General features: G+C 37.6%; 1 protein-coding gene across 3 annotated transcripts in view; it reads left to right on the forward strand.

The window, feature by feature from the left end:
• cdkal1 (CDK5 regulatory subunit associated protein 1-like 1) overlaps window positions 1-25,808 on the forward strand; it is a 477,082-nt gene that overhangs the window by 236,700 nt on the left and 214,574 nt on the right. For all 3 annotated transcript variants that reach the window (XM_012964438.3, XM_012964437.3, NM_203863.1), the window contains 1 exon segment: window positions 23,537-23,703. In XM_012964438.3, coding sequence (XP_012819892.1) covers window positions 23,537-23,703 — 167 coding nt within the window.

A 25,808-nucleotide genomic window follows, 5' to 3' on the forward strand; every position in this document is an offset into this window, starting at 1 on the left:
GATGTTAAGTGACTTATTTTTCCAGTAAAATTCAGTACTTGCTGTCTCTCTCAGATGATGGTGTCTGTCTGATATGTTATCTTTGGGCTTTCTGGATAAAGGGATTTTATTCTAATTTGGATCTCCATACTTTAGATCTACAAAAAATAATTTAAACATTTAAGAAACCTAGTATAATTGCTTTGCCTCCAATAAGGATTAATTATATCTCATTAAGGATCAAGTACAAAGCACTGGTTTATTATTACAGAGAAAAAGGATATTTTTTTTTTAAAAATTGAATTATTTGCTTAGGGGGAGTGTAAGGTATGGTTGCCATGTATTGGGAATGGTTTGGGCATAACAGGGAGTGGCGGGAAATATCAGGCCTGTCCAAAAAAAACTCATGAAAAGTGATCATGAGGCCCATTAGGGATACTGTAGTCAGAATTAAAAGTGGTTTTCTCTCAATCTCTTGAATCATTTCTACCTGTGGAAAAAAAAGCATTGAGCATCATTTATTTTTGAATGTTACTAGTTTCAAAAATTGTGTTAAACCAGAAAACAGAAGTGTAATATTCCACATTTCACTGCTGCCAAAAAAGTCACTCTTAGCCCATAATAACTACAGCAAATATCAAAAGCAATTCAACAGCTGCCTGAAATGGGCCGACCAAATTTCCAAATAATCCACTTATCTATAAAAGTTTTTCCACCACCATAGAAAATGTATTGCTACTTCTTTCTCATATTTTTCTTATATTTCTATACCCTTTAACATTTTCTTGTACTTCTTTTTACTACACATGCTCTCCTGATTGGAACAAACGTTTTTCATTCCTTCTTCTTAATCCCCACTCTATCCTTCCTTTCTGTACCTATCCTTCTAAGTTATGCCCAACTGTTCTCTCCTTCCCCAGCTTCCTTGCTTTTTCCCCTTCTCCCAGCCTTTCCAAAACCCTTGCTCTTTATAGTTTCTGATCATACTTTCATTATGCTGTATGTGCTTTCTTTGTAAACTTAATATCCTCATTGTTTGACCATGTGTTTTCAAGCTATATTAATAAAAAGTAAAGTTTAAAAACAATTTTATTGTCTATAAAGGAACAAAAACTGTTCTCACAGTTTGATCATTTATCTCTGCACTGAATCATGATGTATATGTGTATATGTGTATCTGTGTAATAACTGACACAAAGATCCATGTCCCAGTATGGCACCTGAGTGTTGGGCAGGAATTTGCAGGAGTAAGGAATGATGGGTAGGTACACTAGGATATCTGGGAATGTCCAATTTCTTTAATAGTGTTGAATGGGGATGTGTGGCAGAGGAGGATAATGTGGCAGCTGCCGGGAAGAAGGGAGAGTGAGCAGGAATAGTAGACAGATAATCAGATAGTCAGGACAAAGTTTCATTATGAGTTTCCACAACAAATCTGCTAAATGATTAACCTGCAGCCAAGCAAACCGCACAGTGCACTTATCAACCTGTCTTTGCTCCTTTCTTCCTTTCCCCCATTCTCTTTATTTCCACTGTCACATTCTTTCTTCTTTGCTTGTTGATTTATAGACAAACGCAATTCAGCTTGTTCATTTCTTTTTCTTTGCATATGTGTATAGATTGCCCTGCAATGTTTAGTAGGCCCCTCGGGTGCTGAAAGGATTAAATTATCTACTTGTGCACGCAGAGGAGAAGCGCTGCCATCTGCTCAGCTTGTTCTATGGCTCAGCTGATATTGTTGACCCCAACTTGAATTAGGGCCGTTCAAACCCAAGCCAGGCTAACTCTGGTCTTTTGAATATCTGAAAAAAAATGAGAGTTGCCATGACAGCACTGTAGAAGGTGGCAAATGGAGGGGTTAGTAACGAACAGGATAGCAGGCAGGGATCTGAAGAAACTCTGCATAAAGGCAGCAGCATGCCTTATGGAAATCACAGCTGCTTTTTAGGCTTTCTTTTTCTGTTTAAAGGAGCTGTCTCATTTTTTTAATGTAACACGCTCTCTCCCCCTCCCCACCCAAAACACACCACCTTCTCTTCTTTATGTACAAATGTTTCAAACTGGCTTCATTTGAGAACTGGGTATCTGTTGTAAAGAGCAGCAAAAAAGCTGCTGATTTATTTGCACCTCGAGGAATGGAACAAGCAATTAGAGCTGGTACCAAACAGGTGCTGGCAGGCAGGGACCCCAACTGCCGGCTCTGGGAACAATTTGGGGTATCCAAACAGTTATTCCATAGTTATTTAACAGAGCGGTGAAACAATGTCGAAAAGATAGCAGTCCTAGGTTTTACTGCTTTTTATGGTGCCAGAGCTGCTAGTTATAATGGAACAGGTAATGTGGGGGGGTGTGCTTGTAAGTTTTGAAATGATATTGTGTTTAGTAGCAACCATGCCTGTGCAATCATTATGTCTGGAGCAAATAAAAACATTCAGTAAGTTTTATTGTAGCTCAAATCTTAACAGGCTTTTAGCATAATGGATGAAAAAATAATTCTTAGAATTTTCCAATATGTATTTTTTACAGATTTAGTTTAAAATGTATTTGTACATGTACAGGTATGGGACCTGTTATCCAAAATGCTCGGGACCTGGGGTTTTCCAAATAAGGGGTCTTTCCGTAATTTGGATCTCCTACTTTAAGTCTACTGAAAAAAATATTTAAACAGTAATTAAAACCAATAGGATTGTTTTGCCTCTAATAAGGATTAATTATATCTTAGTTGGGATCAAGTACAAGGTACTGTTTTATTATTACAGAGAAAAAGGAAACCATTTTTAAAATTGTGAATTATTTGATTAAAATAGAGTTGGCCTTTCCATAATTTGGAACTTTCTGGATAATGGGTTTCCGGATAAGGGGTCCGATACCTGTAATTGCTTCTGAAAGCAGCTTCTTTATCCCAAAAACCCATTATCCAGAAAGTTCCAAATTACGGAAAGGCCATCTCCCATAGACACCATTATAAGCAAATAATTGTAATTTTTAAAAATTTCCCTTTTCTCTGTAATAATAAAACAGTACCTTGTACTTGATCCCAACTAAGATATAATTAATCCTTATTGGGGGCAGAACAATCCTGTTGGGTTTATTCAATATTTAAGTGATTTTGATCAGACTTAAGTTATGGAGATCCAAATTACAGAAAGATCCCTTATCTGAAAAACCCTAGGTACCGAGCATTCTGGATAACAGGTCCCATACCTGTATAATTTAAAGCATTGACAAATTATTATTTATTTTTGTTTGTAAAATAATTAAAACAGTGTGATTCATAAAACAAAGCCAATCAACCTCAGGGACAGCCTTGGAATGGCTGATACTGTAATAGTACAGATGTACAGCACTGTGAATACAAGTAGCTCTAAATAAAAAAAGTTATATATACAGTAGTGAACATATAATAGTAAGTTGATTAGTCTGGTGCTTCCCGACTGTGCCCAAATTCATCCATCAACTCAAAACCCAGCTTTAATACTTAAGTAAGAATGCTTATAATGCTGGGAACTGCATAACTCCCACTTGCAGGACCTAAAAAAAGAAGTGTGACTTGAAAGTTAGCAGGATTACTGTGGGTCCTGTATGTCTATGTGTAACTACTCGCAGGCAGGGCAAATTTTGTCAAGGCCTATATTATCCTAGCCATGGAGTTTGAAAACATTAAGGGCCAGAGTTAAAACAGACATATACTGTATATACTCGAGTATAAGCCTACATTTTCAGCACCCAAAATGTGCTGAAAAAGTCACCCTCGGCTTATTCTCAAGTCGGGTGCCATGGGTCCCTCCATTCTAGCACCCCCTCTGTCCTTTGTGTGCAAATTAGGCCACCCGCAACCAGACCCTCCAGTGCCCTGGCCCACTCCCAAATTTATCTTCATCTACCATCCTCACTTGTCCCATTCTGCACTAGACATTGCACTTTATATTCTATATAAACTATATATAGTTTTGAAGGATTTTAACTCTTTGTGTTTTAGCTTGGTTGCTGATTGAGCTAAGGGGGTAGTACTCTTAAGGTATCATTGTTGATACCATATTGTTTTTGTTGACCCTCTTCTTCACTGACAGAGCTAGTTTATGGTTTTTCTTAAATAAATATTTAAAAACCTATACCCCACTGATGCCTCATTTAATGTAATTTTATTGGTATTTATTTTGATTATAGAAACTTAGCAGTAGCTGCTGCATTTACCATCCTAGGCTTATACTCGAGTCAATATGTTTTTCCAGTTTTCTTAGGTTAAATTATATTCGGATCGGCTTATACTCGAGTATATACGGTATCATAAAATACCCCCCTCCCCTTCAACTCTTATAGGCAATAATGAATAATATATGATATTGGTTTTACTCCTAACAGTCCCTGCCAGAAGCAATAGCCCAGTGTGTAAGGACCTTACCGAACATGTCAGGAAAGTTTTTAACAAAGGTGACTAATTTTTCATCCTATGTCAGTTTGTATCAATGTATTCATTTGAACAATACAAATCCCCAATGTATGCTGCAAGAGTGTATTCCAAAAATTATTTTTCCAAATTCACTATTTCTAATTTATTTATTGATGAATCACCCTGTAATTCAGGGCCCTGTACAGCCACAAACCCTTTAGAGCCACCTTTAGCCAATCAAAATTTTAGTGAGTTAACAGCACTGTAGCAACTAGGATTTGGTCAGAGCAGATCCAATCTTTTACAGATCAAGTTAAGAGAGCCTAAAAGCTGTAGGGACAGAAACAAACAAAATGTGTGAAATGTGCCTCCTTGAATGGAAAGGAAATTCAGGAATCAGGCTTGTTCATGAATATTTGCCTGTTGGGACACTGATCCTTTATAGGCTGTGGGTGGTATATAATTGTTAAAGGAAATGATATTTCTATGACACATAATCAATATATAGATAAATCTGTCTCACTGGACCAATTTTACTGAACATTTCTAAAGCCATAAAGTAAAACACAGCTCATAATATTTTAGTGTATATTTTGCTTTGCATAACATTTACCTTATTAAACTTGATGGACATGTGTTAGCAACAATTTTAGTTTTGCCCAGATTGTACATGGTTATATGTAATCTCTTCACTATAAGCAGGGCTCCAGATGGTAAAATCTGTATGATTACAATATCAACATGGATAGACTTTGATTCACTTTATCATTTACTTTCACCTAACCAAGCACACTGCCAGCCAGATCTGCTGTACTGCAATACACCAGTATGTTCATAATGTTTTAGATGACAGCTGTGTGTGAAACACACTTTAATCTTTTATATTAGATCAGTGCATGCCATTGCTTAGGAATCAGCTTAGTAAATCTTTCCTTCAGCTTATATTGCATTGAAAAGGAAAGGCTGAGCTCAGTATTCTAATCAGGTACTGCAAAACATGGACAGGTAGATAGGTCCTTAAAGGAATCCCACAAATATGCACCAAACCAAATCTAGCCTTGTATGTATGTATATCTTTATTTATAAATCGCTACTTATGTACGCAGCGCTGTACAGTAGAATACATTACCCTGGCTGTTATTTGAACTTTATTATATGTAGCTTAGTCATCTTGCTTCATGGTCGCCTTTTACATTTCAGCCCCTCTTTCCAACCCCCACCATACTTTCAGAAACTTCCTTATAGCCCTCCTTCAGGAAAAGCTACATGAAGGAGTAAGTGGGTTGTCCGTAACTTTAAGGTGGAACAGCAGTGGGAGTGAACACGTGTTACTCTGAGAGTCAGGCTGGAATGTGTGATGACATAAGGGAAGAGATGTTGTGAGGTGGAGAGCAATTTAGGTCTTTGAAATTTATGGGAAGAAGATTATTCTTTGCTCAGTGGGTAGCTATGTTTAAAAAAATAATAATTCAAAATAATAAAACTTATGTTGAAAAAAATCATAGCTCTGCCTTCAATATTTGTGATGGAAATTGTGTGTTCCCCATTTGTTTAAGATTACAGAAGCCTTTTAAAAGTAATAAAATTTAAGTTGTGTTATGCCTTTTTCCCTCATAAAATAACTTTTTGCTCTCTTTAGAAATGTATTTTTCTTTTTGAAAAAGCATTTTTATATTTATGATTATGGCAGCATAGAAAAACTTCATGGCATGAAATGCCTATTTTTGAGAAATTATTAGAAAAGTTGGAGAGCATATTCATACTAGCCAGGTATTTTTGACTTGTAGCCATCCATCTTTACATTTACCAGCATCTCCCTCCACCCCTAGGCTGGACTTTAAACTAAAGGCCCCCATACACGGGACGATTTTTTACTGTCAAACGACCGATTCCCGAACGATCCGATACTATTGTCAGGGCCGGATTTCTGTTTTGGGCGCCCCGAGGCCGCCCCTGTCGGTCGCCCCCTCCCCACCCATGCGCATGCGCGAAAGCGCCCCCAGTGCGCATGCGCGAAAGCGACCCTATCAGTGCCCATGCGTTCCTTAAAACGCCCATACGGAGCAGTGGGGAGAGGTCCCGACTGCTCCGTATGGGAGCCAAATTTAAATTTTTTTTTGCGGCGGGGCGGCATACCGCCCCTAAACTTCTGCCGCCCTAGGCCCGGGCCTTTGTGGCCTCTCCACAAATCCGGGCCTGACTATTGTCAAGTTATCGGCCCACTAATCGACCCAACATTATCGTCCCCAAAATCGATTGGCCAGGTTTAAAAATTTTAGTCGTTTAACGATAAAATCTGCCAGTTGGTGTGAGTGTCAGACATTTGTCTTCGAACGATTGTTCTCTGTGCATGTCATGATTGCCAGCAGCGGAAGTCAACGAACATAAATAAATAAATACCGCTTCCGCCATGACATTGGATCGTACGTAAATGTACGATCGTACGTATTTTACAATAATGATACGATGAAATCTTTTGCAAATTATCGTTGCCCGTGGATGGCATATCGTATGGAAACCCGATCGCCATACGATCGTTTGTCGATATAATCGTTCGTTGCACAACGAGTGAAATCGCCTCGTGTATGGGGACCTTAAGCCTGGGCACAGTACAATGGCTAGTGAGGGTACATCAAGCTTACTTTCTTTTAAAGGAGAGAGAGGCTTGTGTCACTCACGTGTCCAAGTAACTTTCATTATTCTGCATTCATGCCAGTAACCCAGGAAATCAGGGATACAGACCGTTCCCAGCTGTTCATGCTTCAGCACCTCCTATAAGAAAATTGTTTGCAATTGCACAGAGAGGATAAAGCAAAAATGTGCGCAGATGTATTAGCCATTAATAATTCAGAAGGTATACATCTTTTTCACATTAAGATTGCATTACTTTTATTGATTTTTATTTTTTTATTTATTTATTTTTTCTTTTCATAAGTCTCCCTGGAAATTCATGTGTCTGGAAAGCTGCCTTAGGAAAGGAACCAGTACCTATTGGTAGAGCTATTACCTATGACCTCGGTGTCTGTATTTGTGCTACAAAGCTAGGAATAATAATCATACCCATAGATAAAGGCAGGCCATTCTCTTCTTTCTGCTATGGGATCCAGCAAACGTCAAGAACCAAAAACAATATTTAAGAAGAGGGTTATGAAAACTCTGGCAATGTGAACAAATAAAGTATTAAGGTATCTGGAGTTAAAACTCAATGGATTTCCTATTATTATTATTAGTAATAGCAATAATCTATTTGTAAAACTCCAACATATTTCAAGGAAACATAACAAACAACTTATAACCAATACAAGAAGTAAAAAGCTTACAATATAAACTATACACGTTTATACAATATAAATAGAAACTTTTTGTATTGTTATCCTTCTTGCTGTTTCTTTTACATCTCCATTCTTAAGATGGAGCTTCAACACCATATCTGACATTTACTAAAAGTCTGAACGGAAAAAGTATATGCGGGGAAAAAAGTCGTACTGAAACCTCTTCTTTTGAAACCGCTAAAAAACAGCCTAAAAAATCCAAAAACCTCTAAAGTTTCGAGGCAAAGAAGGAAACTCCAGGGAAGGGAAGGTATATCTTCTATTGACTACTGCATGATCTTGTAGAAGATATTTTTAAATAATTTTTATAAATAATATTTGTAAAGAAAATCAGATATCAGGTATATTCTTATTTGCAAAATTGCACATAATGAGAAATATGCCTGGTTCTACCAATTAGTGTGCTCCAAACGCTAGAGCTGCAAAACATTGTCATCTATAGGTTGCTAAAATGTGTTTTAATGAATGTCTGATTTATCAGAAAATCAGTTGTTCGGCTGTTAAATAATTTACCTTACTACTAAGTATTCGCTGTAAAATCCAGAATCCCTGTAAGCACATGAGTGGCAGTCGCCTCAGGCGGAAATTTTTACTGATGCAAAGAGATAAAAGTAATTAAGAAACATGTAGACTGATGGGTAATTAAATTCATGTGAATCATTTTGTAGCTAATTACTGTGTTCTAATCACAGAATGTTTTCTATTTGTCAAGGTAAGTGTGCGCAATTACACGGCTCCTATTTTCTTTATGCCGGAGACTCAACCCATTTGGGCTTGATGGGTGCCTCCAATATCATGCTCATATCTTGTTTCTTCTGCAATGTAATTTCTTAAACAATGGGTGTGCATAATATTCCCTGCATAATAGATGTTAGGGAGCAACTGAGTTGAATGGTTAGGTTTCTTTAGATTCTTTAGAGTCTATAGCGAGCTTTGCAGAACTTTACTGGAAAATGCCATTGTAGGCTTCTGAGTGCCCCGTGTTTAAAACATGTTAAAAATAAATGATTCTTGCAGTTCCCTCTTTTTTGCTACAAACACAAAAGGAAACTGTATTCTAATACTGACAAATTAAAGGGGTTAAAAAGCTGTAAATCATCTATGCCCTTCCATGCAACCCTCAAGCTGCTATTGAGTTGCTCCTGATTTACAGGCAGTGTTAAATAAGAGATTTAACAGTTTACCGATGTAATAATATAAAATGTTTTTTTTTTAATTTAAGTCTTATCTGAGAATTAAGGTTTTAAACACATGACTGCCCTAAACCTAATAAAGAATCCTCATAAGGGCTATCTGGCCAGTCGGCCTATAATTCCCAGGGGGCTGAGTGTCATCGGACTGAGTGGGACATGGGAGTAGCAGGGTGTAGGGTGGAGTAAAGGCAGAGCAGGACCAGGGTGGGAGGGGTTAGGGCATAGACCTAGAGAAGAATTAAACTTCCCCTGTAGTTACAGTCCACCATGATAGGTTTATACAGTACAGGCATAGGATCCCTTATCTGGAAACCCGTTATCCAGAAAGTTCAGAATTACAGAAAGGCCATCTCCCATAGACTTCATTATAAGCAAATAATTTTAATTTTTAAAAATTATTTCCTTTTTCTCTGTGATAATAAAACATTGCCTTGTACTTGATCCCAACTAAGATATAATTAATCCTTATTGGAGGCAAAACAATCCTATTGGGTTTAAATTATGTTTAAATTATTTTTTAGTAGACTAAAGGAGATCCAAATATCAGAAAGATCCCCTATCCGGAAAGCCCCAGGTCCCAAGCACTCTGCATAACAGGTCCTATACCTGTACTTTAAAGATATAATTTTAGTTAGTCCCTGTTCCAAGAGAGCTTGCAAACTAAGTTTGCTCTATTACATTCACCGTACATAAGGGCTCAATTCTATCAGAAGCCAGTCACAGTCACATTCTATGAGAAGCACACACAGATGGGCATTCCATGCCAATAGTCCCCCTTTATCATTCAGCAACTGGACAGTATCTGACGCCTTTTTCCTTTCAGAAAATGTATTTATTATAAAGTTTCCAGGAAGTTTCTTGATTAAAGCACTCTCTACCTGTAACAACACAATGTCACAGTGTAGCAACTGATACAAGTAGTAGTTTTGGGTTACACTTTAACTCTTATTTGTTGTTACTACTACTGCATTGATTAAAGGAAATTCAAGTAAAATAGGGTTATTTGTACTAGCCTTTATTTGTTAGGAACAATGTAGAGCCGTGAGATTTATAACAGAGAAAAACAATTTCAGTGAAAAGTTAACAGCATTAGCAGAGAATATAAATTAACAGCCACATTTTATTGTCTTCTTCCCATGACAGACATGCTTTTTGCATGAAAACACATACTGCTCAGCCATGTGCTATTTCATACAGCTAAGATGGAGACTGATGTTTTCATTTAACGTCCAATGCTGTTGTTGCATGGTTCATTCTTTGATTTGGATAAATAAAGCAAATCCTTTGGCTTTATATTGGCAATAGTAAATGGTTGGCTGTTACCTGTTCCAAAGAACAGCTTTTGTTTGTTTAATTGTTGTGGGATGTTATAGTTCCCAATAACTACAAGGGCTCATATTTTGACATCTTTTGGTTATATCCTAATCTTTTGGTTAAGGATGTGTTTTCTAAATTATAGCTGTTTTGAAATTGTCACATGGAATGGCCTCAGACCAACTTCAGTATAGCCAGGGGCACAAATATTGCCTTACCCTGCACTCTTGCTTATTTTGTACAACAGTTTTTTTCCAATGTTACCTAAATGAATCTCTGTTCCTAGTAAAGATTTTACCTAAAATGTACCTCACCGCTGCCCCCATCCTATTTTATAAATTGCATATTGCTTGCTATTACAAATCCATTAGTGCCTTCACAATTCCTAGAGCAGTTTGACTCAAATTTGTTTGATGTCCAATTTGCTTCATAATTCACTGCCAGGATATTTTGCTTTTGATGTATGTTTCACTCAACAATTTCAGATTGATTTTAGCAGTATACTTCAAGCTGTCTTCTGTTTGGAGTATTGTTACTGCAAAAAAAAAATTTTCTCCTATTTTTTTTTCTCCAACTTGTTTTTTTTTTTTGCTTTTATATCTCACAAAAACCACATCTAAAAGGCGTTATTACAGCTTCCATTTTGAAATAAGTGCCCACAGCAGGTTGCTGCATTTGTGGAATTCTGCCAAGCCGCGGGAGTGTTTGAAATGGAGTCTAAAGCGAGGTCAGTAAGTTATACCTGGGTACAAGAATTCCTGTTGATGAGGAGAGATGTGCAGCTTCAGAGATGTAAGTATAGGCTACTGTTTCGCAACATCTTTCAGTCAGGAGCAGCAGGGAACTTTAAGTGTACTAAATGCAGGGATATTTTTAGGAAGACTTCTAGTTACATTGGAAAGAGGTGGCTTAAAGCTTTGTGGGGAACCAAGAGGTAAATTCAACAAGTTCAATTTTAGCCTGGGCACTACTTTCAAGGGTTGTGTATGCTCCCCCTGTGCCGGTTTCCTCCAGGTACAGTCAGGCAGGCCTTTGACTTATGGGCACCTTAAATTGTAAGCTCCACTTGAGCATGGACTAACATCAACAATAAAGAAAGAGTCATATAGTCCTTGTTTATTTTAAAAGAGCTGGCAACATCAGAGTGTAAGACCACTATTGGAGCACTGTCTTGTCTGGAGTTAATACCACTGCAGATAAATGTAAGCTTTATGCTGTGGTTCTTTTGATGACTGAATAAAGCAGAGTGAAGTGGTAATATTTGCAATATATCATTGTGATTCCTCCTATTTCATTGGTACAGTCTGGCAGGGTTGAACTTAAGCTTCTGAGGTAACATACATACACATGATGGATCCTGACAAAAACAATTGATGGACTGTTTATATATCAGTCTACATTGCGGATGGCAAGATTATGATTATTTTAGTATCCCTTTCACAATGATCATCTAATCTTGTTTGCAGTCTGCAGTAATTTTAATGCAGTTGACTTCTTCATGCAGCTGAGTTGACTAGCTTCTTTAAATAAGCACTAAAATATGTAACAGAACTAAATGCTTTTTTTAACCATTAGGGTCCCTGTACTATCCCAGCCTGACTTTTCTCCATTTGCATCAACCTGACTCCCAAAAAAGGGCCTCCCTAATTGTTTGCCAAAATTTATAGCTGCACAGTAGATTGCGGCAGTCATGTTTAATAGTGATGCGTCATGTCTGAGACGCAGAGCAAGGGCCTGTGCTCCAAGAGCCAACCTACTTTCAGTGGATCTCTGTACACACAGCAAAATGTTTATGGGTCTGGACACTGCTACATGATTGAAACAAATGCCCTGTTATTTGAAAAAACATCCCAGGGTTCACGTTATTAAATGGTACCTTACCCAAAATGCTTGAAAGGCATAGAAACAGATGATTATAAGGCAGCCATGATACAAACTAAACTAAGAAAGACATCGCGTTTTGCATTTTGGGGCTTAAAGCACATTTCTCTAACTGTTAACACACAAGCTGTTAAGAAGTATGATATCTTTAATGGCTTAGATCATGTCCTACTTGCTGGATGCATCTCAAAAACATAGTTTCAAAATATCACAAGTGGCCTTTGATGGAAGCCCTCACTAGAGACTTTTAGGGAAAAGGCCGGTGAAGCAGAGTGGCTGAAGTCATTCAGCAGATAAATAGTTTAACATCTTGGGAAATACTAAGTGCTAAAAGGTTCTTGAAATAGATTCCTCTATCTGTGAGGTTTCAAAGACAAGAATTCTGGGACCGCTTTTGTCCTCTTATTTCTCAACCAGAACAAAATCCCTAGTGAACAGTCTTTTGCCTAAAGGCAGCCATTTAGCACAATACTATTTGCAGAGGCTAAAAATGTGTGGGCATTTGAATTTAACCTCTTCTACACATCAAATGTGGAAACCTCCATGTGCATATGCGACACGTGTGTATAATATTTTAAATGAATGCAGAGGCACTCCCTGGCACTTGTTAAAATATATAGGGTTTCTGTTTAATCAAGCAATTAGATATTCTGCTATTCATTAATATTAAATAAGGCAAGTTTAAAACTTTTTATATGTCAGATGAACATTTGGGATGTGTGGTTTATGAGAAATACATCCATTCAAGGGCCTGCTTGGCTCCTAATGGGTTTATAGTTGGGACCAAGGAGGAAGCTTGTGTTCAGGCCAGGAATGAAGGGTTAAACAATCTCATAGTGGTATTCAAGGAAAGGTCGGTTCAGCCAGCAGACAGAATTGTCACAAACAGGCAGGAGGGCAGAAGATCAATCCAAAGAAGCAATTTAGAATGCAGAATCCCAGAACCTTACTAGAAAAGTCCTATACTCGGGCATTAAACCCGGGTCTTCAGCGCAAGAAGTTTTTGTGAGGTTTAAGCTTTGGTTGTTAGGAGTTTGGCTTTCTTTCCAGTAAGAATGCTTTAAACCATGGCACAGGGTAGATCGCAAACATAACATGTAGATACCAGTAATGAAATACTGATATCCATCCTATTTGCAGAAAAAAGAAATGTTAGTTATTTTATATGACATATAGTACCAGAAATGTTTAATGTGCTTTATAATAACAATATTTAAGTACATGATCCCTTCCATCCTTTGTATTTAGCTGTGTAAATAGAATTGTTGGACCTTATAGTGTATAATTATTCTCATTATTATATCTTACTTGTCTGAGCTTACAGACTCCCCACAAATTGGATTACTGGTAATACTGAATTAGATGTCTGATTGGTGGCAGCTAGTTTATCTTTGCATACATGTTTAAATGCATGATCATGCATTTGTCAAATTTTGACCATACTGTCTGGGCATGTTTGTCACCTTTGGGGGGGCAGTTGTAACACCATCTTGTGGTCCTATTTGAAAACCGATCTGTTCAAGTTTTAAATAAAATATTTGGAGCAGGGGAATGACAGTATGGAGGTGCTCTTCAAAAAAAAAAAGTACCCAGGTGTCAGCACCATTTTTATGTAAGACAATCTGCCTTGGCCGCAACCAAAGTGTATTTATGTTCTCATTTGAATTTGATCGGCTAATTCAATTTGGAGGCAACTATGTGGTGCATCATAAGTAAGGAAGATAGAGGAGTTGCAGTTCCTCTGCACTTCTGTCAGGTGAAATGGAACAGAGCAATAGATATTGGCAATGCCTGTGTGTGGCCATACTATACATGCTGTTTGGCCCATGGATTGATTGGTCTGGAACCTTAAGGAAAACTATTATTATAGTAGTAGTATTATACTACTTACTAAAAAAAGTATATATTTATGAAAATGGTTTATTTAGATGAATCAGGGTTTTACATATGAGCTTGTTTATGCAATATATTCTTAAAGAGACCTACATTGTTTGGGGGTATAGTTTTCCTTTAGAGGTTGACCAATATATTGGCCATTCCAGTGAATGGGAGAATTATTTGCCCCATGATCTAACAAAAGTCTATAAAGACCTGTAGAGGGGTGAGATCACAATGTCTGGAGGGACCTTAGGGCTCCAGATTCGGAAAGACATAAAGTATCTGGGTGGGAACCAAGTCTGTACATGGTTGTTTTTTTTTCCTGAGTGTCGAACTCTCATGTATCAAGCTTTCACCAAGGATTAATGGCATCATCTATCATAATGACTAATTGGTTGATCCATTGCTACTGGTGACAACTTTGAGGAAATGTAGGATATAAAAGAAAGTTTCCATGAGAAGTATAAAAAGAAGGGATGAGTACAAAATATGCAATAAAATGTGGGTCATTAATTTAATTAGATTGTCAGGCAATTGATAGATATATACACTGTCCTGTGATTTATGTCATAAATTGTGTTCCTGTAATACTGTTGCGCATACTACAGTATTCTTTCCTTGTATTTGTTTCTTTACATTATTTTAAGTTGCTAAAAATGCTTTTCTAAGGACACAGCATTGTTCTAAAGAGTTTCTTTTTTCTGGGACAATGCACTAATATCAAATGATAAAAATGCTTTTTAAACAGCATGCTCTTCAGAACCATATTGTATATATTCTTCTAAATAATAAACTGTTATCAAAATAAGGAGCAATGGGAATCCGTGCCATTTAGGCTACGTCCAGTAACCTTCTGAACTTTGTATTCAGCCTTTTACTTGAAGAGAAGACCATGCTCTAAAACAATTGTACGATTGCTAGATATTATCATCAATAAAACCTGTACAGGAGCACTACCACCCAAACATAAGGGAAAATATAAGGCATTTGGGGCTGAATATGCTGTTAGGCAACTTAGCCTGGTCTTTGGATCACTGTAACACAAATGCTGCAGAATCCAGATGTTTCTGTACATTCAGCATATAACAGTATGGAAACTTGCTTCTTGTCGTTATCAGTTTTGAGATTTTCCAAAAAAAAAAAAAAAAAATTTTTGTGGTCCCCCCAATTTACAAAATTTACAGTACATTTTGACGTATTTTACCAAAATTTTGTGTAAACAAAATACCTGTTTGTACTTTTTCATTTTTTTTTTTTTTTTTAACATTTGTATAAAGATATCTAAAATTCTGCCCAGATGCATACATTGCCTTGGGCCCTTCTGTAGTGCGTTCCAGTTAGTTTGCGCCTCTTGTGACCATCCACATATCTTTTATTGCATTCGGCTGAGTATCTGACAAAGATGTCCTGCAAATGCTGTGCCGTAGTGTAACATTAAAGGGGAACTCCAGCTTCTGAATCAAATGTTGTTAAAGAGCCCCACACAACACAGAAACCCCCAATATATGCTGAAATACAACTGCAAAACAGTTCTTCTCTTTCTGCATCATTTGAAATTCTGTCTGGGGTGGAGGGACTAAAACATCAATGTTACAAATAGCAACAATGTCTCCACAGTTTACCGACAGCATGCAAGAACTACATAAACCATAATGCTTTGCACTGTGCTTTCCATATTGACATCACATGTCCAGGGATTTAGTGGGATTTAGAGGATGCAGGCTGAAGAGAACTGGGGCTGGGCTTAGGTAACTGTTCCAAACCATATTATTACATATATAATAAATCATATATTATAAATCATGAAAGGGTGCATATTTGAAATTAAGTTCTCCTTTTGAAAAAGCAAAAGTTGTGTTTGGGGAGAGTTCCCTTTAATGCTGAACTGCTTAAAATGTAACACATTAAAATAATGTATTGCAAGCAAAGACAGCCCCTGTGCTTTAATTACTTGAAGATCTATTTTATCACATCTGACCGATTTAACAGTTTTGTGGATTTAACAGCATTTTTTGCTATCCCCCCCCCCCAAAAAAAAATCTGAAATAGAGCTTCTACTGTTTCTGTCCAGCAGAATTCTACCCTAAATGGTTCTTGATCAGCCATCATATTTAGCAAAGAAATCAATGACTTTACTTGTACTTGATCTCCGCTAAAATATAATTATTCCTTATTGGGGGAAAAACAATCCTATTGGGTCTATTCAATATTTAAATTATTTTTATCAGACTTACGGTATGGAGATCCAAATTATGGAAAGATCCCTTATCCGGAAAACCCCAGATCCCAAGCATTCTGAATAATAGGTGCCATAACTGTGCTGATACTATTTAATGCTTACACAAAAGTAAGCAGTCACAGCAGCCAGGGAGGGGGGGGACCACATGGGGGGTCTGGCCCGTGGGCCACCAGTTGGACAGCACTGCTCTAGGTAGTAAAGGTCTCTTAGATTTATCCATGGCTTAAAAAGGGACTACTTACCAATGTGTTTAGTAAGAATAATTTGGCTATTTAGTTATCTGGTATTTTATTATGAAGCACTAGCAAATTCCGCTTCACTTTATGAATATTATTAAATCTCAAATGTACAATTTTAAAACTATATTTTTAGTTCCATCTATGTAAACAGCATGTAGAAATGACATGCAACATAATCTGCATTAAACAACCTTAAACAACCAGGAATGTCATGTCCAAAAATTGTGTTTTCATTTTCATTGCGTCACTTCCATGATGCAATTTAGAGTACTGTCCAGAAGAATTTTATGTATAGATTTGCACGTGCTGATATAATGTTATAAAAAGAGCGAGAAAAAAATGTTTTTTAGCTTGTTTGGCTCTCTTGGCAAATTCTTTTATTTGTAATAAATGTCCTTTTGTTTGCTGCCAGCAATGCATCAAGGCATATAAACATCTTTTAGGCCAATCGTTCAGCAAAGAGTACAAAGCAGGCAACTATTGTTTGCATTGGGTTTGCTGTCTATAATTCATATCCAGGCCCTCCCCAGAGATTCACTTTCCTAGTCTCCAGCTGCAATCCCCCAAGTCAGGTCCAATAGCTTCGATGGTATTCCTAAATGCACCCCGGGGAAGCCTGTAGTATTGCTTATTGCCTGTCATCCAGCCACAGGGGAAAGCACGTCACAGCTGAGCTGCTATATTTATATATTTGTTTTGTAGCAAACTTTTGTCTGCTTTAGGAAAGGAAAGGTAGATTCTTTAAAATTCAAAGATAAAACTAGAACAGATATAGAAATTGTTAAAAAATATAAATATGCAATGAGAAATATTTGTGAATACAGTAGTTTTAAGCTTGTTAGTTGCTCTAAGAAGAATAAAAAATGCCCTTCCAAGATCAACAAAATGGATGCGCTGATATTGACATTAAACTGCACAATAAGATGAAAAAAAAATGGAATTCATTTCACAAAGCTCCCCTGTCTCTTTCAGCCATAAAAAACCCTGAAGTTCATCTAGTGATTTGTTCTAAAGGCCACGACCAAGGAGTTGGCATGGCAGCCTTAGATTGATTGTCCTTGAGACTGCAGGCAATTTTTGACAAACATTTATGTCAGGCCTCCCCTTGCCAGATGGTCTTTGAGATTTCAGAAAGAGATGTATTTCAGTGGTCTTGGCTGTTCTTAATGCTGCCAAAATAAGTCTCAGATGGAAAAAGGAATAGCATTGAGGTCATGTTGATATTGGTAATGCAGTGAGGGCTAGAGAGAAGGTCAGTGCTAAGAACCTAGAGCTGGGACAACCTGTAGAGAGTCACTATGTTCTAGAATAAACAACTACAATAAACACCACAATATAACACTTATAAGCTGCTTATATTTATTAAACACACAAGACATTGTAAATAGAATTCTGTGTGTTTTGATGGCATATGACATGATTCTTTATTGAATATAGCTATTAAGTCAATGGGAAATACTACTCATAATACAGAAAATATAAATCTGTAAAATAAATGTAGAAAGTATGTAAAAATATCCATTAGTGGCTATAATTACACAAATGTGGTGAATGTATTACCCAGTGTGAATTAGGTTTTTTTCTCTCTTTTCTGGAGGTACAACAGCATACTTCCTATATAATATTTGCTCTAATGTTTCCATACTTTAAAAGCTGCCTACACCTGCAAAATAGTGATGTTCAGACATTTCCCTAATAGGGGCTGCTTTCTTAAACAGTTTTTAATTTTTTAAAGTAGCCTTTTGGTGGATTTACTATTGTAATTGTCTTCTATGAGCGTATTACTTATTCTTGGGACTCCATTATCTGTAATGACAGTCGAACACAGATGTAAGATAAATGGTGGGCCTTTGACTTTGGTGAGTTTGTTAAGGGGAAGAAAGTAATAGGGAAATCTTTATAATGTGCATTTTTTATTATAAAGTAATCTCTGAAATGTACTGCCTTTTCCACTTATTAAAAAATGTGTTTTTCCCCACATAGGTCAGCTAATGGAGTTTTTTTATCTTAAAAGGAAGATGATCTCATGATCGAAGTGTTTAGCCTTCACTAAAACAATTTTACATACAATACATTTTACATATGTAGCTGTGCATTCATTTGTGCAGGCATGTGAGGGTCCTGGTTGGTGGAGAATTCTGACAGTTACCTTTAGAGACTGAACACACATATGCCAGCTTTTATATGATTAATCTGGTGCAGTTCTGGACATGTTGTTCATTAAAACCCTAATGGATAAGCATCAGCAGTGTAGGGCAGGGGTTTCAATCATTTTCTCGGAGGACCCATACTGATTGGTAGAATCAGCATCAAAAAACAAATATTGGTGTAGAACCAAGTACTGTATGTACTTTGTAGGATGCAGTCATACTGTAGTCAGGGGAATCATGGGGAACTTTTTTCCCCCAGAATTCAATTTCAAGCATATAATTCTAATTTTTAAAAATGATTCCCTTTTTCTCTGTAATAATAAAACTGCGGCTTGTACTAAGTTAAGTTAACTAAGCTGCATGAATCCATATTGGTGGACAATCCTATTGGGCTTATTTAATATTCAAATATTTTTTAGAAGACTTAAGTAATGGTCATCCAACAAGGTTTCGTACGATATCGGTGTGTGTATGGCCAGCTTAAAGGAGAAGGAAAGGCTAGTAAAGAGTTAATCTCAAGCTGCAGGCATACCTTCAGTTGTCTCAATAGTGCCCTTAAGTCTCCCCATATTTCTCCTGTTCAGAAGATCTGAAGCCAAACAGGAAGAAAAAACACTGAGCTGTGTAAAGAAAGTTCCAATAATTCCTCACTCCTGCACAGTTAGTAAGACTATGGGGCAGATTTATCAAAACACAAGTTCGAATCCAGAATGGGAAAAATTCGGATTGGAAACAAATATCATGAAAATGCTTCCGAAAAATGGTATTAGTCACGATAATATCATATTGGCGATCTGAAAGTCACGAAATTTTCGCACCGAACGATTGCAAACAGCGGCAAAACTGATCCGATGTACGAAAAAGTCGCGAAAAATATGATTGGACCAATCGAGCGTACGGTCGGAGCGTTCGTGGATAAGTAAATGTGCCCCTAAGAGTCAGCTTCCTGCTGATTGGTTCAGATCCACATTCCAAGGGGGGGGGGGTGAGTGCTTAGCATTCTTGAGGGAGGGGGGAGCAGCAGAGAACAGAAAGCTGCGTGTCTCTGACACAGGAATTATAGACACAACTTATCTTTTTTTCAGAGAAGTCGGTGCTGCGTTTCTGTGAGTGCTTATGGCTGTATTTACATAGACCTTTCTGATAAAGCTTACTTAGTTTTTCGCTTTCTTTCTTTCTAAGATACCAAAACTGTTAAGCTGGCCATTCGTACGATATTCAGTGCGTGTATGGCAAGTCGGCGAGTCGACCAGTATCGCAGGAGGCTGCTGATATCGGTCGACTCGCCGATTGGCCAGGTCAAAAGATTTTGATCGGGCGCCATAGAAGGCACCTGAGCAAAATCTGCCGTCAGGGCTGAATCGGCAGAAGGAGGTAGAAATCCTATTGTTTCTACCTCCTTATCTGCCGTTTCAGCCCTGAAGGTTAGTGGCGGGTCTGACGATCTTTCGTGCGACCGATGGTGTGTGGCCACCTTTAGAGATAAAGCCCAAATGCATACATATAGAAAAAGGTACAAGACAAACTTCAAGGGTTACATGTCCTAGTGGCCATTGTTGGATTAACTATACTGTAAGAAAATGAAAGACAAATGTACCTTTTCTAAGAAGGTTTCCCTTTGATAATGCCATGCTGGGTGAAAAGACTTTTTGTCCTTTAAGGCTCCTTTAGGTTTGGGGCACAAGTCTGCGCAGCTCTCTCCCTCACCCCCTCCCATCAGAATGTGTGATCTGAACTGCCAGGCGCTAGAGCTACAGCAGGAAGCTAAGGTGACCAAGCAACTGTTATCTTTTTACCCAGGTATGGTTAAGCTTTCTGCAGAATAAATATAGTTTTCTAAGTGGCATCACAGTGGCATCACATATGCTGATGATGTCAGCACCCCCCCCTCCACCCCACATGGTCAGTGGTCCTCCCCCTTGGCCTGGGTTTAAAGCCTGGCAAAGGTGGTGACCCTAGTGTTAATACTTGTTCAAGGTGCTGTTTGTTGCATTTTTAAAGATACTTAGCACCAGCTGAAATACAGGGCAATTAATGTCTATTTTTGGAACACATACATAAAGTCTTACTTTTCTGTACTGATTATCTTTAAGAAAATATTTTTTCCCTCTGTCTTATAAATGCATTGTGCAACTTGTAGCACTCAGTCAAACAGAGAAAGCTGTTTTTATGCTGAAGGACTCTTAATATAGAAATGCTTCTGAAATTGTGCAAAGTGAAGGCCTGCTTCCTCCAAGAGCTGAGCTGCAGAGTGTTATCATGCTGATTTTTATTCACTGCACTTATTCAGTACTACAAAGGGGAAACTGTGCTGGTTTAAGGGTATTGTGTTTGTATACAAGGCTGGACAGGTATGGATATTCCATTAATCTTTAAGAGGCTTCATTAATTCTCTTGAAACCATGGGTTTCCATTTAAGGTTTAGAAGTTCAATGATGCCTTTCATTTTCAGAGGTTTGCTTTATTGGACACTCTCCCTGTACCTTGATGCAGACTTGGGCTTGGCTCTCATTCTTTTAGGGGTAGGAATGATTCTTAATTATAGGTAGCCATGTTTCCTATTTCTCACTTGAACTACCTCTGCTTTTACACACGTAGAACTTTTATGTGACTAAAAGTCCATCTACTCTTAAAGGAGAACTAAACCCCCTCCCCCAGGTACAAACGCCCCCTTAACTGCTTTGCTTTTTTAGCATGGGTTTTTCTTTTGGGCCACTTTTCAAAGTTATAAGCTATGCAAGAAGGGAGAGGTGAGGGGGGTTGATGCAGGGCAGTTAAGGGGGCTTTTGTACCTGGGGGGGTTTAGTTCTCCTTTAAGTAGAAAATTCTTTAAATCATACCAGTAAAATAAAGGAGCAGGATTTTAATCTTATTGCGGTTCTAATACTTGGAAATTAGATTTGTGTGATGTACTTCAGCACCCAGGAGGGAAATAATGCATGTGAAATCTAATGCTTATGCCAGCATTAGTATTAATCTATATATACCATCACTCCACACAAAGGCTTGACCCAGAAAAGAATGAACAGTCATACATATATGAATCAAACATCATGGGTAAATATCGAGGAATTAGACTGAGAAATTGATTTGAATGAGGCTAACATGGAGAACTATTGCTTCAACATTGTGAGTGTTTCTTTATTGCCCACTTCAATAGTTTCTATGTTAATGTTAGTTTCTATGTTCTATGTTAATGGTTCTAGCACATAATATTTCTTATGCTTTATGTTGCTTTTATGGCTCAGATTGCTTTTATTTATTTATTTTTTTATGCTTGTTTCTAAAAACCCACTACTGTGTCTTAAATAAATGTCTTAAACAGTGGCCCATGCCAGTTTTGCAAGGTCAGTTTATTTTTTTGTAGGAAAGTTTGTTATTTGTAATGAAAACTATAGTTATTTTCACTCTACAAGCTTTGATAGTGCTGCCTCTTTTTTTTGTTCATATGCTAGTGGTTATGATTTTATATATTGGTTAAGATTTATGTATTGGGGTATCCAAATTGTTTGCTTTGCTGCTGCCAAGCTTTCTTCCTTGCAACTCTCATAGCAAAGCAGCCACAGGTCTCTCCTGAAATGGTGTCCATCTATGTAATCAAACCTCAAAGTTTGGAAAACAATTGCCATAAAATCACAGATGTGTTTGTGGCCTTTGTTGTTCATTGGATATTAGTTACTTGTTCTTTGGGAAACTTTTTTTATTTTAAAGAAATACTTTATATGTCATCAGCAGACTCGACTCGCTCAAGGAGTAGGGATGCACCAAATCCAGGATTTGGTTTGGTATTCGGGCACGATTTGGCCTTTTTCGGCAGGGTTTGGATTCGGCCGAATCCACGGTCCTGGCCGAACCGAATCCATATGCTAATTAGGTTTTGAAGGGTTAAATATCGCCACGTGAACACGGAAGGGGAAAATTTTTCTTAATGAGCACTGCCCAGTTACTGCCGAATTGCCATTTGTAAGCACAAAGCAACCCAACTTCCAAAGTGTTCCCTTGTTAGTGAGATTAAGACTTTTGGGTTGTTGCTGTTCCGAAAATGAGGCTTTTGAAAGTGTGTGACCGTCCCCAGAACCCTTTGGACAACATAAAAATAATTTTTTCTCTGTTTCATTTCCCTTTATACTGCATGTAGACTTAGGGGCACATTTATCAAAGCACGATGACCACAATTGCGAAAAATTCATGTTTTTTCATAAAGTTTAGAACTTTTCTTAATGACCAAGAAAATATCGTTAAAATTATGCGACCTTTTCATGTTTTTCATAAATTTATACGCATCTGGAAAACCCCAGATCCTGAGCATTCTGGATAACAGGTCCCATATAGTCCTATGTAGTTTCTTTCCAATATTTTTGTAGTTAGCATAACAAAGTACAAAGAAAGTAGTTGCTAAGTGGGCTAATACATGATACCACAAGGAGGAGTTTAGAGATGGGAGACTTCTACTTACACAAGTGGATGTACTACAACATCAGGGCTGCCTGTTGAATTGAAGTCCACTAATGATGGCAGTGCATTCATTTGCTTACATATTTCTTCTTGTAGACTGGCTTGTGGCTGCTAAGGATACTTTTATTTCCTGACTCTGAAGTTTGCATTGCAGAGTACATAGATGAAAGTGGCTGTGCTTTATTAGCCCTGAAAGAGATGCTGTTTAAGATGCCATATGCTGGTCATGAACAGTGAATATAAATCTCCTCTCAGAACACGGTGGTAATTTACCGCATTGTTACCGTACTCTGGTGTTCATAAAATGAACTTAATAACCCACTGCTGCCCAAGGGATAAGCTTTCTTGTATTCCCTTCAATATACAATTGAATGTCCACAGCGGCTGCATAATAGCCCTGTGAAATACCAAATTAAAAAGGAACAGCTGTATGATAAAATTAAAAAAAAAAAAAATGAACTAATTATCTCCTTGGTTTATTCACAGAGGGTGTCTGTGAGATCTGGCTGACCAGCGAAGACACTGGAGCTTATGGCAGAGACATTGGGACAGATCTCCCAACGCTCTTATGGAAGCTGGTTGAAGTTATCCCTGAGGGCGCTATGCTGCGGCTAGGCATGACCAACCCCCCTTATATATTAGAGCACCTGGAGGTAAGAATATGGAGATCCATACATCCTTTGCATGGACTCTCCTACTCGTGTATTGAGCACTACTTTGGTCATTTCTGTACTTCGCTAATTATATTTGATTTTACATCTATGGACAATGAGATTGTTTTAGAAGTCTAACTGAAACCTGCCGCACATAATTGTGGTTGCATTACAACTCCCCACTTTTCCCTACAGCTTGAAGGTCCTGTTTATATATTCTAGTAACTCTGAATACCTTTTTTTTCGCCTGATTAGTAAAGTTTATATGATTTAAGGTTATAGTTAGTTCTTTATAGTACCCTGCAGAACTAGTCTCTGTTTTATGGTTTTTCTGTGTTTTTTTTTTTTATATATATACCTTAACCAGCATCAGGTTGTGCACAGTACGTTTGTGCCAAGGACACGCTAAAAACCTTCCCAATATGTTCTATCCTTATGCCTGCCTATGTCAGGTGAAAGGAATGGCAGGAATATTAGCTAGCTGTTTGCTGCACTTGTGACTGTGGTTGCTGGAAATGCTCTCTGTGGGTTGGCTGTAAGCTCTTTCATTTTTCTGATGGCTACAGGTTGTTAAAGGAAGTGATGGTTATTAAACATTTTTAGCCTCTTATTGGTTGTGCTGTTTAAAATGTCTGTAAATGTGACACTGTGGAAGCAATGTTTTGTTTTTCATTGCATGTTGGCTAGTTTTCTATACAGGTATGGGATCCCTTATCAAGAAACTTGTTTTCCAGAAAGCCCCTAATTAAGGGAGGGCCATCTCCCAATGAGTCCACTTGAAGCAAATAATTCTATATTTTTAATGGTCTTTTTTTTCTCTGTAGTAATAAAACAGTGCCCTGTACTTGATAAGTTGCATGGATGCATATTGGTGGCAAAACAATTCTGTTGGGTTTATTTAATTTAAATGATTTTTAGCAGACTTAAGATATGGTGATCCAAACTACAGATCCCTTATCCATAAAACACAAAGTATTAAGCATTATGCAGCTGGAAGATAAACAGGGAAAAGTGGTAGCCATAGCTGCAGTTGCATAGTTCTGTTATGCATGGATAAGTGGTACTGCAGCTCTGTTATAAAAACATTAGTATAATTTAGTTATCACCTATAGCCTACCTTAAACTGGATCCTTGTAGCAGTCCTATATTGTTCCCACACTATACAGCAAGGATCTCAATCCTTTTTTACTTGTAGCCACACTCTACAGCTGTAAAAGGTGTTGGTGAGCCACATAAGTATGAGAGAAGTTATTTGGGGTGCCAAATAAGGACTGTGATTGGCTATTTGGTAGCCCCATGTGGTCAAAACTTGCCTCCAAGCCAGAAATGTAAAAATGGGCACCTACCTTGAGGCCACTGGGAGCAACATCAAAGGGGGTGGTGAGCAACATGTCCCTAACAAGCCACTGGTTGAGGAACACTGCTATATAATATTAAAATACACAAGAGCATCTTTATCTTTATAAACAGAGTTTATTAATGTAAATTCTTCACTTGATGTGAAACTTGTGTATTATAATAATGTACCTCCTGTTGTAAAATATGAGGATATTAGAAGGCACCTTGCCGTTCCATGACCTGTATCAAAGGCCTTCAGCCTTGTGCTTATGTATGATCATGGAACTCATTGGTGGCTTATAATATTCCTATATTTTTCAACAGGGGGGGTAATATAATTAACTATATATCCCTTGGAGTACTTTCCTGCCATATTTGACAGTACCAAATTAGGAACAACTACCAGTTATATGTATAATATGCATTGGCTATCCTGGGAACAGCGCTAGCAAATGTTTTGCATTCATCTCAAATGAAAGGTTATTGGGCCAGCCACTGGGTATACCAATGTGCTTCACTGAACAGTCAGTAGGATTTAGAGTGCTCGTTAAATATATACTCAGCCAATAATTATGGTGGAAAAAAACTAGAAAACAAATGGTTCTTCTATTTATGCTTAGAATGGGATTAATAAGCAGCAATGAACATATGTCTATTTTTTCAGCTAGGTTTTGAATAAATAGATGAGGAACTGCTTAGCTAGTAAGTGCAATCATACATTGATCCTGAAATGCACTCTCTTACAGACAGTGTTAACCTTACTGCAC

Source organism: Xenopus tropicalis, chromosome 6 (assembly GCF_000004195.4).
Source record: "Xenopus tropicalis strain Nigerian chromosome 6, UCB_Xtro_10.0, whole genome shotgun sequence".
Lineage (NCBI taxonomy): Eukaryota > Metazoa > Chordata > Amphibia > Anura > Pipidae > Xenopus > Xenopus tropicalis.